Genomic DNA, 19,009 nt, shown 5'->3' on the forward strand with positions numbered 1-19,009 from the left:
CGAGCATTAGTGCAACATGTAAGTACTTTCCAGGCAGAAGGGCCGAGCTGACTAGCTTTGTTTACTAGCATTATTCCCAATGGCTGTGACTTCATGAGAGTACTTTGAATTTAACCAGGCAATGTTCTCATACAACATCTGACCTAAGAAGATGGATGGAGAGTCATGGATCCTGCCAGTGATCAGAGACCTACATTTTTTAAAAGTACCTTGAAAATTGCCTAGATATAGCTTCTTTTTTTAAAAAAAAAATTTTTTTTACATTATGATGAAGGAAGACATTCTGTCCCTTCCCTTTCACCTTCCTCTGGACTCTGAGCCCAGCTCTAAGGGGTTCCCCACGTGCTATCACACAGAGATGGCTGAGACGCTTCACAGACCCTCTGGGATGGTGCATAACGCGGAGCACATGCTTGGAGATAAAGCTGCTATAGACACATGGTTGCATGACAGCCAAGCAGTGTGGCCATGGGAAATCCAAGCTGTTTTTCTGCGCTTGGGGATTGGGGTTCACCTTGCTGTGCAGGCTCAGTTTCTCTAGCTGCTTGAAATTCTCCTTTACTGAAATGTATTCGCATTCCCAGAGTCTAAGGGTAAAAAGAGCCCTTTCTCATCCCTGGAGCTGCTCGAATTTTGCTCTGACTGGTAATAATCACTGAGATGTCTCTATATTTGTGTAGCCTGCTGGAGAAAAACATCACTCCCAAGACAAGACTCCACTTGCTCCACCTCCACCAGACACCAGGGAAACCTTCAAACCTTATGATGCCTGAGTGCAAAGGGGCCGAGGATTTGGCTCAAGGTATTCCAGTGACATTTTACAGAATGTTTTTTATTGCTGTTTCTTACCAGCTGAAACATTGACTAATGCAGTATGAAAAGATGAAAGCCCTGGATATTAATTTGCTTCATAATGCTTGTATTTCTCTTTTAAAATGCTGCTGGTAGTGCTCATACTGTGCTGACTTGCACAGTGCGATTGTAAATGCAGACAAATTATATCCTCTTCCAGTAACACAGTGACAAGCAGGTCATAAAGGAAGAAGTAAAAGCACATCAGAAAAATCCTATATAATATGTGCTATGCTTGTTTTGAACTCATACACACATTTTTAAGGATTAAAAGTGACATCACAAATGCCTATTTGCACTATTTAAGCAGTAGGGTACTCATGTGTAATCGTCTTTCTCTTTGTCCAGAAAGGTATACTGCTCTTTAATATGGGAAAAGTAGTAGAAGCTTGATGTTTGCTCTTTAATATGGGAAAAGTAGTAGAAATCTGATTTTTATTTACTTTAATGACTAAAATAGTTATATTTTTCCTATGTAGCACTCATTTTTGCATAGCTGCTAATGTTTAAACATTTGTTTATTTTCTATGTCTTAGTATCTTATTTAATTAGATAACATGTAACCTTGGTTTTATAATATTTCTACTGTATTAAAAGGACATGAATATCTGCATGGCCTATTTATGCTGCTCTAATTCAGTTTTCTAATGTACATCTATCAGGATAGGACTTACTCTGCCCTCACTGCAATTAGGATAACTCTGGACTTTACCTAGTTTCTGCCAGAATAAATCCCAAACAAGTCTGGACAGCTCAGAGGCCTGAAAGCACTGCAGGATAACAGTAATCATCACCCTCCCTTCATTGCCACCCCCCTGGGAGCCAGGGAATCCTGTCCACAACTCTGGTCCCTATGTTTTGGACTGGGCATGTCTTTGTTCATCCTGACTCAGACTGCAATCCAGCCCCTGTTACCCAGAAAACATAGAGATAACAGCTCTGAGAATCAGGATGGTGAAGTCAAACTCCTGCCAATGTATTGTACTTGCTTAGGTGAGCGAGAAGCTTTGACCAAGCCCCTGTGTGCAGCCATGGGTCTGCACCACGAGCACCAGAAAACAGAAAAACCCTCAGGCTTGCAGTAGCATACATATGCATACAGTAAGGCAAATTCCCATACAGGCTGTGTCCTCAGAGATGGTACTTCGTTAATACACTGCTGAATGATGACAAATATACAACTGATGGAAAATAAAGCAGCCTTTTGTTAATTATGTTAAACCTAATGTCGCTTTTCTCGGTGGAGGATATAGGCTAACTCACACCAGACATGAGGGTTACTTTACTCCAGGCATGCACCTGGGTGTATGATGAAGCCTGTCCAGAAGGGTATTTTTCCAGGAGAGCAGTGGCAAGCACAGCCAGATCAAAAGGGGTTAAAGGTTAGTATTAAGGTTTCTAAAGGACCCTAGCTCCCAGAAATGGCCATGAAAACTCTTCGTTGAACAATATGCAGCTGCTACCAAGCCAGTGCTGACAATCAGGTCATCACAGTGATGTTCAGTCAAGTCCTGTCAGGCTGAACTTTCACAAGCACTAAGTTCCTCCAAGATAACTCTATTTGGGGATGAGGCTGTTCCGAAGCACACGGAGACTAGCAGTCTCCTTCAGCTTTGACAATCTGGCATGAATTGCGGGAGTTAAATCTTTTGGAAAAATTGGTCCCCAACTATTTTGCAGGTGCACAGTACCAATATTTGAGCAGTCTTAGTATTAGCATCACTGAACATCACATGCAATTTTATAGCCATCAATATAAATTTGATGGGTGTATACAGATATAAAAACTTTTGGCTTCCTTTTGCAAAAACAGAAATCCATATATGCACCAAAGCAAGAAGCAACACAATCACTCTTGGTCCGTGGCCAGCTTTTAGATATGTAGTATATATGAAGATACAGCCATGGATATGTCTTGACAATACTTCACCGGGTCAGGACCGAGTAGTTTCCTTATTCTACAAAATACTTTCCCCCATAGCAGCTGACAAATTCCCATCTGACTCAGCGTCTAAACAGGAGTATAGCTCAGCTTTCACATACTCCACATATCTTCTTTACTTCAGCATTACATTCTTCCTCTACACTTTCTGCCTCCTGTGCTCATACTCAGCTGCACACACAAAAAGAACTTGCTGATCCTGGTTTCTATGCAGCTGCTTTATGATGCTGTCCTTGAAGCTGCTTACTCCTCTCTCCACACATACCTATCAGGCTCCTCTGCCTCTTCTCTGCTCATGGTAATACAGCCCCTCTTCTGTTGTCATTTCTCCCCTCATCTATGCACAGCTTATTTGCACTATGCAAACATCTCCTAGCGGCACACAAACTCTAATCCGTGAAATAAAATAAGTCTTTTGTCAGTTATAACACTGACTCACAGCCTAATTTTAATGATGCTGAAAAACCATAATTACCTCCCGAGGCAATACTTGTCCCCCGCTGAATTTGTTTGTTTACCAAATCTCCTCCTCTTGTGTATTGTTCATTAGACAGGGTGATAAAACACACAAAAATGCTCTGTGTGTCAGTGGGGTTGTAGAAGACCAGCTAAGCATGGAGAGACAGGGGAACTGTTCCTGTCAGGGTGAAGGGATGGTTAAACACATGAGCTGTGCAGTGAGGTCTGGACCATGAAGTAAACAGTGAAGGGTGGCCTGGCCACCGCTGCTGCAGGAACAGGTGGCTGAATTTGGGGCAGTCCTAGGCAGGCACAAGCTGACTATGAAGCCATCCCTTCTGGCAGCAAGGGACCTGGTGATGATAGCAGGGTACTTCTGCAGGGCAGGAGTTCAGCTCCTTCTAGGCTTCTTAGAAAAAGTGTTTATTGACTTGAAGGCCTGTATTTATACAACAATACTGAAGTGCTGCATCCCTGGGAGGAACAGCAGCAGGTTTATAGTCAATATGCTTTTGGCTCAAGCTAGTTATCTCTTTGGTTGTGGGTTTCTGAAACTACACTTTAAAACCGGCTACAATGCAAGATAAAATGTAACCGTCTCTGTGAAGAATTATTTTAGGGCCAATCCGTTCCTTATTACTGTGATTATGAAGCCTTCCAAATTAGCACTCTGGTGTGTAACAGGGCATTGGCAAAACAAATCTATCGTAGAGACACACAAGAAAACAACTGATCATGCCAGGAAACGCAATCGCTAATTTCTACTGACTATCCCATCCATTTGCTCACTCGGCAGCTCTAGGATTCAGTCAGGCTGGCTATCCCTTGGCTTTTAAGCGCCACCTGTTGAAACATGAAGCCACATGTTAGAGTCCAGAACTGGGACAATTGCTGGTGTCATCAAATCATGAAGCTCTGAAAAAGGTGTTTAGATGGGAATTGGGAGAAAAAAAAATCAAACCCACAACAAACGTTTTACTTCTTTATAGTCTCTAATCCCAAAGGAGTTGGGGGAAATAAAAGCAAAAGTCAGAGTTTCCAGGATTTCTTCATCATTAAAATGAAGTAGGCATCACTGTCCACAGAAGCACTAACTCCCGAGTAGTAGTTCAAAAACTCATCTTTTGTAACCTAAGAATGAAAAAAACAGTGTTTACATGTGATGGCTATACACTGTAGCCCAAATCAAGATGTTTATGTAACACATCCCTGTATTTTGCAAGTAATTCTTTTGCGTCTTCCACAGAAATCTGGTTTTTATGTCAAACTGTCCTAATCTGACATTAGGATGTGTTGTGGCAGCAAGATCTCACACAGCATTTGGTCCAGTGACACTGAGGTCAATGGACTGAGCTTCTTGCATTGGGAGACAGAGCTGTTGCTATGTCCTTGAAAAAAAAAAAAATGTTAAGGAAAGTTATGCTGGTTATTGGTATATTTACAGCATAACATAGATGTCACGATGAAATTAGATTAGTAGCATCAACAAATGAATGTAAAAATCTCCAAAGTTTAGTCAAGAAATAAAAAATGAAAAACAAAGCAGAAATGTATTTGTGGAAATATCTAAAGGAATAAATCCATGCCTTCCCAAAAAAAAAAAAAAAAAAAAAAAAGTACATAAACTAAAACAAACAAACAAACACAAAAACCAGTAAATTTTGAATGCTGAAGTATCAACTGAAAGAAAAAAAAATGCAGCTTTTGGCAAAAATATCATGTTTTCAATGCAAAAATAACAGATTTATCTCTGGAAAATAAACACTTCTCACATTTTGCCACAATCTCTGCTTTTCCACAGAAAACCAGACTTGAGTTAAATTCCATGAAACATTTCACTTCCTTTCTTTCTCATTTTCCTACTTGCCAAGACATTCAACAGAGTCTGGATCCCATCCCCATTCTTCAGGGGCAGGTCCTGTTGGGATCAAGAGCAACCTTGTAAACTGGGAGGAAGCCTGGGTCCATGTTTTGTCAGAGGTGGGGCTGCCATACCCGGGGTTGGCTGCAAACCAGCGAGCTGAAGCTTTTGCATCCTACCGTGCTTATGCCTCCTGCAGCCTCTGTTGGTGTGAGAGCTGAAGAGGTGCTAGACCTGAAACCAACGCTCACTCATCTGAGGTAAACCAGTATGGCTGGGGGGCTGCGTCAAATACCAAGGCTGCTCTCAACCACCTGAAAACTTGGCATTGAGTACAGACCACTAGAAAACCTGCTTCCTGCTCACCCCTTCCTCCTGAGCTGTCTATGAGAAAGCATTTCTAGAGAAACAGGATGGGCTATAAGCATAGCAAAAGTCATAGAAAGTGGGCAGCTGCCAACGGTGGCAGGTTGCTCTCGGCGTTATCTCTTTTACGAGGGAAAGCTGAGCATGCTGCTGCTGCTTCTTGTGTGGAGGACAGCAGCTGGAAGGCAAAAATAGCCAAAATCCCAGGCTCACTCCTCCTGCCAGCCAGTGACAGCAGAGGCTGGGAGGCCTGCTCCGGAGTGGCAAAGCTCTGTTCTGCTCATGCAGCTACAGAGGTTTGAGGCAATACCTTGTAAAAGCTGTTACATAAAGACAAACTGGCTTTCATACAGCAATGTGCACAGGTGGTTTCATCTGCAAAAACCCCAGCTGCTTCCACCTGCCTCTGCCAAGACAGCTTTGTGCCAGGAGACCAGCATAAAGAATCACATCAGTGAATATACCTTGTGGTGTAATTTCAAGAATATATGCCAGTGAGTTGGGCTTGCATTAAAACCCAATTTCTTGAACCAGAAATTTATGCTGTGGGAGTGAACATGAGCCAAACAACAGCTGTGGGCCATATCAAGCCAAAAATTTCCCATCCAGGACAAAAACATGAAGCCACAAAAGCACACAAGGGGTAAAACCAAAATGCAGTGAAGAATTCTGCTGGAGTGCTGCCTTTCCCCAGGGAACATGTCAGAGGGAGAGGCTGTCCCCTGCTTCTCCACTCCCAGGCCTTGTGTTATTTTGGGATGGTGGTGGGTCACAGAGATGCTCTGATGGCTCAGGTAGAGCTTGAAGCAGGTGGGGGGGGGGGGGGGGGGGGGGAGGATAAGGGAGTCTTTTCCCTCTATGAGGGACCAGAGGGTTCAGCCAGAATTTTTAGAGTATGCTTCTGGTGCAGCCTGGTGGGGAGGGCAGAGCTCAGCCCTGAAGCCCTGACAAGGTGCTGTGCAGTGGGGCAAGCTGGAGCCCAAGTTTCAAGCAAAACCTTTGCCTCTGGTATTGGCCCACAGCCCTGCAGACTTAAATGTACTTATGGTTTGTGCTATTCTGTTTGGCATCTGTTGCACAATCAGAAAGAAGAAATAGTGCTTTGAACATGAAGCATGAACCAAGATCTGACAATCTTGATGCTAGCACCAGATATGATCATGTGCATTGCCACCTATCTCCCAGTTTCTGCTGTGTGTGCTGTGCAACCACAGACTGGCAGGACAGCCTGCATCACCATCTCCAGCATCTGCTGGGTCTCTAACCAGCACACAGCAAGCAGCCTGCAGCTGAACACAAACGCCTGAGCTTCATTTTTTTCTCTCCCAGATCACAGTGCAGCAGGCCCAGCAGACAGGGACAGTGATGTGTTGAAGGGTGGCTCTGGTCACCCCCTGTTAGCCCTGATATTCCTTCAAGTCTGGTTCAAATCCCTCTAACTTGACTTTAACCTCTGCAGACTGCTTCCACTGAATCTCAGGTGTGCGTGCCCAGTGTGTCATTATGGCTGCACATCTCCTAGTAGAGATTTTCCTAGCTTAGCAGCCAATGTAATGACTGTTTGTTCCATGAATTTGCACACATATTAATCAAATGACATTTCTTACAGCACAGAGTCCAATTTGTGTTCTATGGCATCTGATTACAAGTGAAAAATCACAAGGTATTCTTTCCCAGATTATTTCTTTCACCTGAAAGCACTATGCCTTTTCTGCAGTTACTAGTTTTTATTCAGATTGCTCCAGTAGCAACTCTCTTCCCACAGAAGAGAAAAGAAACTTTGTAACCCACTTCAAACGAAACTAAAACCAGCCTTTGGAAACATGCTCCATACAAATTTCAAAATGAGTACATTGTGAAAAACGTCCTCCTGATGCTTCAAAACTTAATCCAGTGAGCAATAAGGTCCACTGGCAGGCAGACCCAAGGAGCTGGGAGCGGGTCTGAGGGCACCAGGGCTGCACCAGCTGCATCTCTCACCCGCAGGGTGGGTGCTGAGCCTTCCCACCAGGACAAGAGAGTTTGTGGTCTCCTGGCTTAAGTCCCCCAGATCCCCACACAAACCCCCTGTGCTCAGCACAGAAACCTCACCCTGGAGCACTGAGCTTTCCCCAGCCATCACAGGCTCCTGCTAAGGAATCTGACAGCTGGTGACAAAGCTTCTGCTGTTTAAAAAAACCCCATAGTTGCTTCCAGTACCACTCCTCCCTTCTGAAAAGATATATTGCATTCGGGATTAAATAAAATTGGAGAATATTAACAGTGAGAAGACAAACTGGTTGCAGCTGAGATTAAAACTTCCACTACACTTGATTAAATGTCAACACAACAGATCACTGTGGGGTCTGAAGACATGAGATAGTGTGTCAAAAGGAAATAGTTTTTTCATTTTGTGATTTCCACAGACAATTCACACTACTTCTTTTTTTTTTTTTAATATAGAATACAGATAACATCACACCCTGTGTGAAGCCAATTAATAAATGAGAAATAAATGGATTCTGCTCAAGCTGCCAGGACATGTACAGCTTCTATTTGATAATAAATTTGTTATTCATGTAAGGTATGTTGGCACTTCTGTAGCATTGCAGTAAGTAAAGGCTCCTCTTATCAGTGTCAATCATAAAGAGACCCTCTCCAACAGTTTCCTGTGTCAGGCAGTATGTAAGTTTCTGGAGGCTTACATATCAAAGAAAATAATTGAGTTTGCACAGCCTTTACTAAGGAATTGCAAGCAGTTATTGCTTGTACTGAGATCATGGCTGGACAAAACAAAAGCAGAGTTTGAACAAGACCAGAGCAGTAAGAACTCAGGACCTCAGTATTTGAACTGCTAGCAGGCCAGACTAAGTAAAAGCTGAGACTTCATCAGTCGAGCTCTTTTGAAAGTCCAATCTGTAAGCCTATACTGTTTTTAGTTGATGGCCAGCCTGAAATGGAGCAAATGTTGTCATATCAAGCCCTTTGCTACAGAGGCAGCATCTCAGTATGGGAGAGCAGCACAACAATGCAAGAGAAGCAGAAAGAAGATCACAAAAATAAAAGGAACCAAGGCAAGAATAAATATTTTTTTGTTTGTTTTTTTTTTTCTCCCCAGTTTCCTTTGTGCACCATTTCCCCACTCTCTGTATGGGGAAAGGACAGAAGATCTCAGAACTGAGATAGCCTCATTGGCATGAACAAGAGGGCAGGCTCCCATCCTTTTTTAGCAACATAAAGAGAAGATGACAAGGCAAGAAATTTACAAGTTTTTGAATTCCCAGAAAGTACCCTGAAGTCATAGCTTGGTCATAAACCAGTATAAATACAAAAAGTAGAAAGCAACTTTTGGTGTAGATATGTACAGACAGCAGCTACTGGACCAATAAATATTCCAGGAATGATGAGAAGAAACTACTGTAACATAGGTATGTCCTTTAAAGAAAAATATTAGTGAGGTGATCTCACAGTACAAAAAGAAAGAAACCAAAGGGGGAAAAAAAAGCTATAAGCAGGCCCACACAGGTTTGAAACAAGGCATGCACAGGAAAGATGCCTATATGTTGAGTTGTAAGCTGGGGAGAAAACAGGTCTTTAAAGAGCAGTTTGCATTTATTCTGGTCCATGTCTCCCCTTCTCGATTTGTTTCTCCTTCCAGCCTCCTGGCACTGGGAACTCACATGTTCTCAGCAGTGAGCCAAGCAGTTGAACCATCCCACAAGTGAGTCCCAAGAAGTCAAGAGATGTTGCAGTGCTACAGGTGAGAGGGTTATGTGACACTCCTGGGACAGACTTCCTCACATTTATAACAGTCTTCCCCAGACCACCACCCTTCCAGATTATTTCAGTCTCTTCCTCTTGATCCTCTGTCAAGCAGAGCTAACACTGGAGGAGGGGATACAATCAGGAGCCACAGGGACTTAATGCGGATGTCTGAGAAGAAAGGAGCATCTCATCTCAGAAAAGAAGTGTCAGGGATGCAGGGAGAAAAGGGACAGATATGCAGACTGACTGGATGCCAGATCTGCTCTGATTATGCTCCATTCCCCTGAGGCTGAGCCTACAGAAGCATCAGGGAATTATTTCTGCAGATTGACTGTAATTGGCACAGTTACTGGAAGCTGTTATTACGGAAAATGAGCGTGTTGTTGTGCATAAACTTAATCATGGGAACCTACAAAAGGTGGAAGTAAAGTCTTGCTCTTTTAATCATATGATCAGATTTTCCAAGCATTCTTCATCATGATGATAAAATAGACATCTGTGTCTATTGACGCGCTGACTCCTGCATAGTAGTTCATGAATTCTTCCGTTGTGACCTGAGACAGAAGGATTTAAAATAGAAAATTGAACCTTTATGTTTTTAATACTAAAAGTCAAAACCACACATTGAGAAGAACTCTAAATGGAACTTAACACCCGCTATTTCATGTTGTTGCTGGTGAAAAGGAATCCAACCGGAAGAATGAAGACACTGCAAATTTGCGTCAGTTCACTTCTTTTTTAGAAATAAGAGCTCTTGTCCTCCGGGAACACTTGGATGGAAATGAAACATGTAGAGTTAAACTAACCTTACCAGGAACTGAAGTTAAAATCAGTGCTGCTCAAGAAGACAAATGTTTTAATGCTTCCCCCCCCACCCCCCCACCCTGAGATGCTATAAACTGGGGGGGGTGGGGGGTGGGGGGTGGGGGTGTTTGCATTATTATTAATAAAAGTGGATGGGTTTTCTGGTGCAACCCAGGGACAGCTAGGATCTTTATATCCATTCACTAAAGATGAAATATTATAGTTTTAAACAGGTCTCACTTAAAGAAGCAAACATTTTTTCAAATAACTGAGTTTTGAAAATCTTTCATGGATATTTTGAGGTTGACTTGCTTTTAAAATTACTGTTTAAAAAACCCCAAACAGATTGGCAGATACAAAAGTGCATGTCTCTTGTGATGCCTTATCTCTCAAATGCACAATGCAGTAGAAGCAAATATTTTTCTATGTGATGTTTATTCAAGGAATGACCTATACCGTTTGAAAGTTAAGTAAAAAGTCACAATGGGGAGAAGTGAACACTGCAGACTGTCTTACTGTCAGGAAACAATTATAAGCTTCACTGACCCTGCCAATTTCAGAAGCATCCAGCAAGATCATGGTGAAGAGGACCTTTCTAGCAGATGCCTTTAAGCATTTCTGCTAAAAACATTTTAGGTTTCAGCTCATACCAGTGTCATTAGTGACCTCTGAATCAGGCACAGGATTGTCACAGTTCTTGGAAGAAACTGCAACTGGGTGAACTAATGTCAGGATTGCTGAACAAGATGCGGGTGCTCAGAGTAACTTTTTCATAAGCTCAAACACTGCAGAATTTATGAGGTACAAGGTACTGAACTGGTCAAGGATCATTTTGGAGACTCTAATGTGTTCATGTATCAGCACAAAAAGCAGGAACATTTTGCCTGAGGTTTGCTAGATGTCACCACTGCTGCAGAGAAGGAAGGGGACAACTCACACAACTGGTACCTCTGAGGATGGCAGAACAGAAAAAGGGATGAAATTCAGCTCCACCAAGTGAGAAGTGATGCCTGAAGGAAATAAAAAACATTGCCTCCCTACAAACTGAGAGCCTTCCTGTTGGAAGCAAAGCAAGTGGAGGATTTGGGTGTAGTAGCCAGCCATTAGACAGGTAAGAGTCACCAGTGTGGTGCAGCCGTTTAAACCCAGGTGACACCCGAGAAGCGTGAAGTGTTAAAGACATTCCACAAAGCACTGATGAAACCTTATCTAGTTTGTTATTATGAACAACTCAGACCAAGAATACCACCATGTGAACAGAGGAGATCCACAATTGCTCTAAGTTCGTCAGACACATCTAAGTTCAGACCAAAGAAGTTTGCAGACACATAGCTAGGGGAAAGAAGGCATGCTTGACTTGGAGATGTTACAAAGTGGATGCGTAAGAAGTGCATCACAGGAAGTGCCCAGGCTTTGTACCTGCACTGGAGAGTCAAAGTGGAGGGCAGGAGGGGCTTCCAGCCCCAGCCCAGCCAGTGGTTCCTCAAGGCACACGGCTGGTGGCAGCCACGCCAATCCCACCCTCTCTTCAACTCTCTGTCAATAAATCTATCTGTGTTATGGACTGATTTCCATGTCTTTCAGTAATTACACACACTGGAGAACTGGTAACTGTAAAGTTTGACATTAGGGAAGCTGCTTTCTAAATGGATCCTCGTACTTATTCTCCTAAGAAGTAAAAAATCCTCCAATTTATGTGGATCTTGAAAATCAGCAATCATGTGGGTTACTCTGAAGATATACTTAATCTATGAAAGTAGATCATTCAGGCTACAAGCCTGTAAATGCCATCTCACATCTACCCTTGCATTTCCTGCAGAGCCCCTTTGTTTCTGAATGTGTAAGCAAGCTGTAACAGTCCTATGCAGAGGTTATGCATCCATCTTAATGCCCCCCCCCCCCCCCCCCCCATATGTAACACAAATGCATGTTTGGCACTGCAATCACTCTCGCATTTAATAATTTAAGTCAAATACTGAGTCAGATGGTGATTTCATGGCTTGACGTTAGGTGTTTGCTTTACTCACCTTCCCATCTTTGTCATAGGGTGAATCAAAATTATCCAGAAAGGCCCTAAAAACTTGATCTTCTGTCCAGTCTCCATTTTGGTATTTGGGGTGATGCTTTGCATTATACACCCCTCGCAAATCTTCAATTGTTATGACACCATCTCCAGTTTTATCTAACTTCCTAAATGCCTGCATGATGATCTCTTTTCTTGCATTTGACATTGGGGGCTGTAAAGAAATAGTAACAGAATAATTTTATTTCTGCCAATTACTTGCAGAGTTTCAAACTCAAGTAACTGTTGCTGTTAATAATAATCCTGTTTCAAGGCACTTGGGACAACAAACTACTGACAGTCTACACTGTCTATGAGCTAGGAAGGGCAAAATATCACCAAAAAAGCAGTACGATCAAGACTATTCAGTGTCTATCAATATGATAACAAATGGACAGTAAGAGAGAAAATGCTACCTAGAACACTTTCCTATTCTACCTACTTTAATTATTTCCTTTCCTAATTGCTTAGACATCAGCATTAATTATTTCCTTTCTTAATTGCTTAGACAGCAGCAGAGCAAGAAGGCTCCAACGCAAATCAGTCACACTGCGGCTGACTGGGAAAGCCACCACTGAATTAGTTCATATTATAAGGAGATGCATGAGAAAATTTCAGAAAAAGAAGTGCAATTAATAGTCTGAACCACATAAGTACCTGGACTGCAATTTAGGTACCTGAATCAAGGCAGCAAATAATAATAATAATAATAATAATAATAATAATAATAATAATAATAATAATAATAATATCACAACCATTTCTTTTAACTATACACTTCACAGCTCTCTCATCTCTCTTATCCACAGAGGTGGTGTTTAGGGTGATTTTCCTCCTTTAGTGTATTTAGATGGACATAGAACCTTTTAACTTTTCAAGAGTTACTGATTTTTTAAATAGAGCTGTAGACTTTCCTAGTTACTAAGTTGAAAAAAGTGCTGTGTTTCATTTTCACTTAATGAGAAATCAAGGATTTTTCTCCATTTTTGCAGTAATAACATAAATTCCCAGACTTACTCTCAGTGTAACAAGAAATTCATCAAAATCAATTGTTCCATTGCCATCTTTATCAAATATCCGGAAAATCTCTTGTGCTTCTTCCTTGTCTATCATCATAGCATAATCATTTAATCCTTTCACAAATTCTTTGAAATCAAGAGTCCTGCTGTTGTCATCATCCATAATACGAAATACTCTGTGAAAAATGTGCAATTTGAGGAGAATGCATTGGACAACCTGGAAAATGCTGCAGCGGTTTAGCACAATGACAGAGCACAGGGACACCTTTCTGAGGTAACATTTCCCCCTTGTACAGTCTTCTGAGGGAAAAAGAAAAAAAAATAGGGAGGGAGGGATAAAAACCCCACAATAACAAAAACCCGCCACACTTACTGGCAGCAGTGGTGACTTGCTTAGATTGGGTGCCTGAATATTACACTGCTAAACTTAAATGAGGTGAAGTCTGCCTTAACTGAAGGAGTCTTCCTATTCATTATACATTGAGTCATCTAAAAGTTGGGCTTGTAGATGAAGTTCCAGCTGGTGACCTTGTATCCCTCTGTGGTTTATGAGGCCCAGGAGTGGTTTCAGGGTGTGATGTACCCTTTCCTAAGGGTGGGGTGACCCACACTCTCAGTGTGACTGCAGAAGAATTCTAGATGTCTCTCATAAACTAAACAGCTAATAGATCATTACACACAGGGGAATCACACCCCAAGGGAAAGGAAGCACAAAATCCCAGCACTGAGATACTTAATTATAGAAAATACCAACGAGAGAGATCATGTTCCCCCTCCTTTGTTCCCCCTTTCAAGGACACACCTTCCTCTGAGGGATTCATGGTCTGCATCCTTCAACAAACGAGCAGGTCAGTCCTCTCTCCCAAAACACAGGAGACCCAAGCCCAGGCTCTGTGGGTTGTATCATTTGCATTGGAATCAGGAAACTCAAGTTTTGGTCCCTGCTTAGCCTATCAGCCTCCTACAGCTAAAGCTATTAAGCTGAAGAATGGATTTGACTTAGACTTACCTGCCAAGTCCTTTGATGCCTGCAGATCCCCTTGCTAAACACTGCAGGCGAAGTCTTTCTACAGGGTCGGTCGTTTTGGACAGGTTTCTTTTGGCCTGGATTGCCATCTCTCGGTCATGTCTTGCTGTGCCTGGCATCTGGAAGACCAAAGTGCTCATATAGTATGGATTCACATGCACAAGGCAGAGTGCTGAAACCTGCCTTAGTATATGAAGCATCCCAAATCCCTCACTTGAAAAGTGGTGGCAGCTCTCTCCGTGAGGACTCATTTTGACCCTCTCTTTTCCTTATATCCTTTTATCAGAAGGGGAAATTGACAATATGGGCCATCAGCCCTGAAAGAAAAGCTCAGGAAACCACCCTGGGATTAACCCAGATGCAAATATGAAAGTGTGGGTAAGAATTTGCTGCCTACAGTGTACGGATACAGTGAAAACTGGTGAAGGCAGTCAGGAGAGCACTGCTGCCTCCGCAGTCCCAGCACCCTGTTGAGCCTTCTCAGCCTGCCAGGTGTGCAGTTAGAATTTGCTCACAGGTAGAGCTGTGACAGCACAGTTGTCCTGGCTGAGGACCTTTTCCTTATGTTTGCTTTTGTTCCACTGTAGCTGTAATTCTCCGGAGCAGGGCTTTCTTCCATTGCAACGGCAGTCACCCCGAGACCTGACCTCACCTACAGATGACACATTGTGCTACTTCAACACAACTGCAGAAGAAATTAATACCTTAAACTTGCACAGCATTTAGCACTCCAGGATTTCAGGACTCTGCCAACAGTCACATAAGGCTTCCAGCTTCCCTCAGAGGAAGACAGTGGAATAAAAAATGGGAAAACCAGACCATGGACTTGCAGCACTGCAACAGCACCACCAAGAGCAGCACGCCTGGGCTGGCAGAGGGTTGCTCCTTCTCCCACATGGATTATTTGTGCCTAATGCTAAGAGCATCAGGGCTGCCCATGGCCATACTGACATTTAGGGGTACACTGAATCTTCACCCCTGAGCACATGGTCAGGACCAGGACTGCCATTCCCTAGCCTGGCTGCTGGGTCTACAGATCACAAAGGCCCCCAAAATATTTTCCAGCCTTTAAAGCATCACAGGACCAGGGCACAAAAAGAATTACAGAAGGACTGGGTTGAGTTACAGCAGAGCTCCTGACTCAGAGGTGCTCTGCTAAGGGTGCTGAGGGTGGGGAGATGAAAAAGATGGGCAGCCCTGTGAGGCATCATCCATGTACATTGCACTTCCAATCTCGTTGTTATTGCACATGCAGAGGTGTGAATTGAAATGGTCAGAGAAATCTTCTGAGAAACATAGAATTAAACTGTTTCATCTTAACTACTCTGCTCCTGTCTACAGAGCATTATTGGCTATGGCTATGTCACATGTGCTGACTTCTGCAACCTCTTCAGACAACACCACCTGGGCTTAGAAAAACAGAAAAGTAAAATGGTTTTGTTCCTCCTCAAATGGTTTCAGTACTAGCTAATTGTAGGAATCTAGCATGGTAGAAAAGAGACCATTTCAGCTTTTGCTTCAGCCAGAATGAGCAAAGTTCTTCTGGGAATTCATTAATGAATGACCAGAAAGACCTTACAGCTGTGTGAGATCAGCAGTCACAAATGTTTTCTGCAAACAATGATCTGTCTTTAAGTGATGTTTAACTGGCAAGAATATAAAATATAGTGAGGTTACGTGAACACAGTGCAAACTATATTTACATTACATAATTACATACTATAGCTTACATATATATAATGTCTATAAATCTGTATACAGAGTGCATAACCCATGCATAGCAGTGTGCAGTATGCCTCTATACTATGATATGTATTTATACAGATCTATAAATAATGAGACCAGTGATGACATAATTTGTCTCCACTGTACACTGCAAAAATCTGCACAAGCACACACAATGCAAAGAGTGTAGCAGCTCTTTGCCTTGGGTTCTACAGAGGCATTTCCAGCATATTGCAATGCACATCAAATAATCATTGCAAGCGAGATTCATGAATTGAGGCTAGGAAAGTATCATCTGATACGGTATCAGATGGGCCCCTCACTACAAAAAGGACATTGAATGACTCGAGCGTGTCCAGAGAAGGGCAACGGAGCTGGTGCAGGGTCTGGAGCACAGGTCGTACGAGGAGCAGCTGAGGGAACTGGGGGTGTTTAGTCTGGAGAAGAGGATGCTGAGGGGAGACCTCATCACCCTCTACAGCTACCTGAAAGGAGGGTGCAGAGAGCTGGGGATGAGCCTCTTTAACCAAGGAACAAGTGATAGGACAAGAGGGAATGGCCTCAAGTTGCACCAGGGAAGGTTTAGACTGGATATTAGGAAGCATTTCTTTCCAGAAGTGGTTGTTAGGTGTTGGAATGGGCTGCCCAGGGCAGTGGTGGAGTCCCCATCCCTGGAGGTCTTTAAGAGTCAGGCTGACATAGTGCTGAGGGATATGGTGTGGTTGGGAACTGTCAGTGTGAGGTTAATGGTTGGACTGGGTGATCTCCAAGGTCTTTTCCAACCTTGATGATTCTGTGATTCTGTGGTATCTATTAGGATCTCCTGCACCTCAATAAAAGCCACTGAAACTGGCCAGTCCTCAGTTATGTCTGCAGTAAGTACAAAGTTTGCTTCTACACTCACAAGCACTTCTAGCTGAGAAGTGACCATCTCTAGGCTAAGCTGTGCTAGTATTGAATATTTTCTTTTTAAAATATGTTGTTTGTTTCTAGTCTGAATTTCCCCCATATTAGACACTGTTTTACTTTCTTTTACTAGATTAAAGAGATACCTGTTAAAAAATTGTCCACATGCAAACACTTGAAAGACTCTTTTAAGCCCTCTTTGGCTAAGTAATTAGACAGACCTTAGGATTCTTGTTACAAAATGAGTTTCTAGGTGTTAGATAGTTCTGCTTTTGTTCCTGAACTTTTCCAGTTTTTTCCAGTGTTCCTCCTGAAGTGGGACAGAGCAGTCTAGTAATGTCACTAATGCCATAGGCTGAGATATTAACTCTTTTTTTTTCCCCATGTATCATGGTTAAAAACACTAATAATAAATATATCTGCTGCTCTTTGAAAATCTCCATTCTCTGTAATGTTCAATACATCAACACCACATTGCTATATAAAAATCACTTAGACATCACACTAAAGCTTCTTAAACATGATCTGTCTTTCTTTATCACACAGCAGCATGCATTTGAGAATCCTTTCTATACATTCAGTAAATACAGAAAACCAGTTAAACATAAAGCGTACTACATGCAAACCTGGTCAGTAGTAACACATCTACCACTCCACTATTTCTGTTGGCTGCTGGTTTAAGCTAGAGATAAACCCTTCCCAGGCTGTTAAAAGTCTATACTGCATTGTAAAATCACAGATTCTGAATCAGAGCAAGGATAGAGGAATCACATTCACCTGGTCTCTCCTCTCCTTCCATTTTGCTTTTCCCCCTTTTTGGATAATGTGAAGTAGGTAAAGATACAGTCAGGATTTGCTGACTGTAACAGTTCTCTGTATACCTTACAAACATGTTATGCATTAATAACAATTAATAAAACAAGAAAAGGCCATAACCGTAATTTTGTATGTTTTTAATTCTTACATCTCTTCCAAGATCATCAGACATCTCCCATGGTGACATGAAAGAGGCTGGTTAATTTAATTCTGATTGCTAGAGTGTTTTGTTTTGTGTAACAACCTGGACAGTTACAATACCCCGTGTTCTCAGCATTCTTTGTTTCTATGGGCAATTTTGTGTTGTGAAGGCTGGACAGAAACAATTGCATTTCTTCTTAACAAATACAAAACCTGAAATTCTCAATTGTTTTGTTTTGTTTTGTTTTGTTTTGTTTTGTTTTTTTTCCAGAAGAATCTTAGGCTGTTCAGCAATCAGATCTCTTTACATCCCTCTAAGATTGAGGCTTAAATCTGGGAAGAAAAAGATTTAATCTAAGCTCAGCACCATTCATTTATATGTTAGCCTTCAGCTAAGTCCAAGAGACACTTGTGAAATCCTGAAAAACACCCCAGTGTGGCAGGCAGAAACCCATACTAGCCTCCCCATTATCACAGGCTCCTGAAAGTCCCTGTCCTGGCCAAACACATGAGTTGCACACCATCCCTGAGCAGATCTCAGAGTCTGAGAAAAGATTTACTGACCTAAACTAGTTGCACGCATTTGGTTTGTTCCTAATAATTTCATTAAGTTATTAAAAGTGTGAAAACTGCATGAGTGTTTGGCAATCATCTGAAGACCTCCTTAAAAATTTGGTTTCCCAGTCCCACTCACCCCTCTGTAGCAGCCTCCTCTATGCCTCTCCACCACCCCCAGCATCGTCCAGCTCCTATCTTCTTGCAGGTGGGGCAGTACCACTCTTGCTATTTTGCATATATATAATTTGCATATTTTATATACGCAACATGTATTTGATATATATATATAAATATATGTGTATAAAAAAGCCCACTCTTGGCTGAACCGCAAGCTCAACTGATCAGAGAAGCTCACTGCAAGCTAGAAAACAAGAGAGAAAATCCTTTACCTGCAATGCTATCCTGCACTTGGGGTTTCCACCCTGGACTTGGGAGGTGTTGGGGGGTTGGGGCAAAGTCGTGCTCCACCTGCCTCCCTGCTCCCAGGCTCTCACTGGGCTCAGGTGGCAAGTGGAGAGGCTGCAGGGCCGCAGACTCACTGCAGAGCTTCCTTGTCCATCTCGTTTTACTTGTTTGCACACCCAGCTGCCTTGGCCCCCCCTTTTTTGGGAAGCCTAGAGTTTACCAGCCGGTCTCCAAGGTGACACTGGTGGCTGCGGCTGGCCCAACCTGCAATTACGCCACTTCCCTGGGCAATTGCCACTGCGTTGCAAGAGTTTTTTTATTT

The 19,009-nt window shown here is 42.5% G+C and overlaps 1 protein-coding gene across 1 annotated transcript; it reads right to left on the bottom strand.

Annotated features, from left to right (window-relative positions):
- Positions 1–4,330: 4,330 nt before the first annotated feature.
- On the bottom strand, positions 4,331–18,780 carry CAPSL (calcyphosine like). Its single transcript, XM_074932473.1, has 6 exons — positions 18,672–18,780; positions 14,119–14,255; positions 13,108–13,285; positions 12,056–12,265; positions 9,638–9,778; positions 4,331–4,384 (listed from the first exon to the last, which is right to left on the bottom strand). The coding sequence occupies exons 2-5, from the start codon at positions 14,253–14,255 to the stop codon at positions 9,677–9,679; spliced, it is 627 nt and encodes a 208-aa protein (XP_074788574.1). The 5' UTR covers positions 18,672–18,780; the 3' UTR covers positions 4,331–4,384; positions 9,638–9,676.
- Positions 18,781–19,009: the final 229 nt, after the last annotated feature.

Source organism: Athene noctua, chromosome Z (assembly GCF_965140245.1).
Source record: "Athene noctua chromosome Z, bAthNoc1.hap1.1, whole genome shotgun sequence".
NCBI lineage: Eukaryota > Metazoa > Chordata > Aves > Strigiformes > Strigidae > Athene > Athene noctua.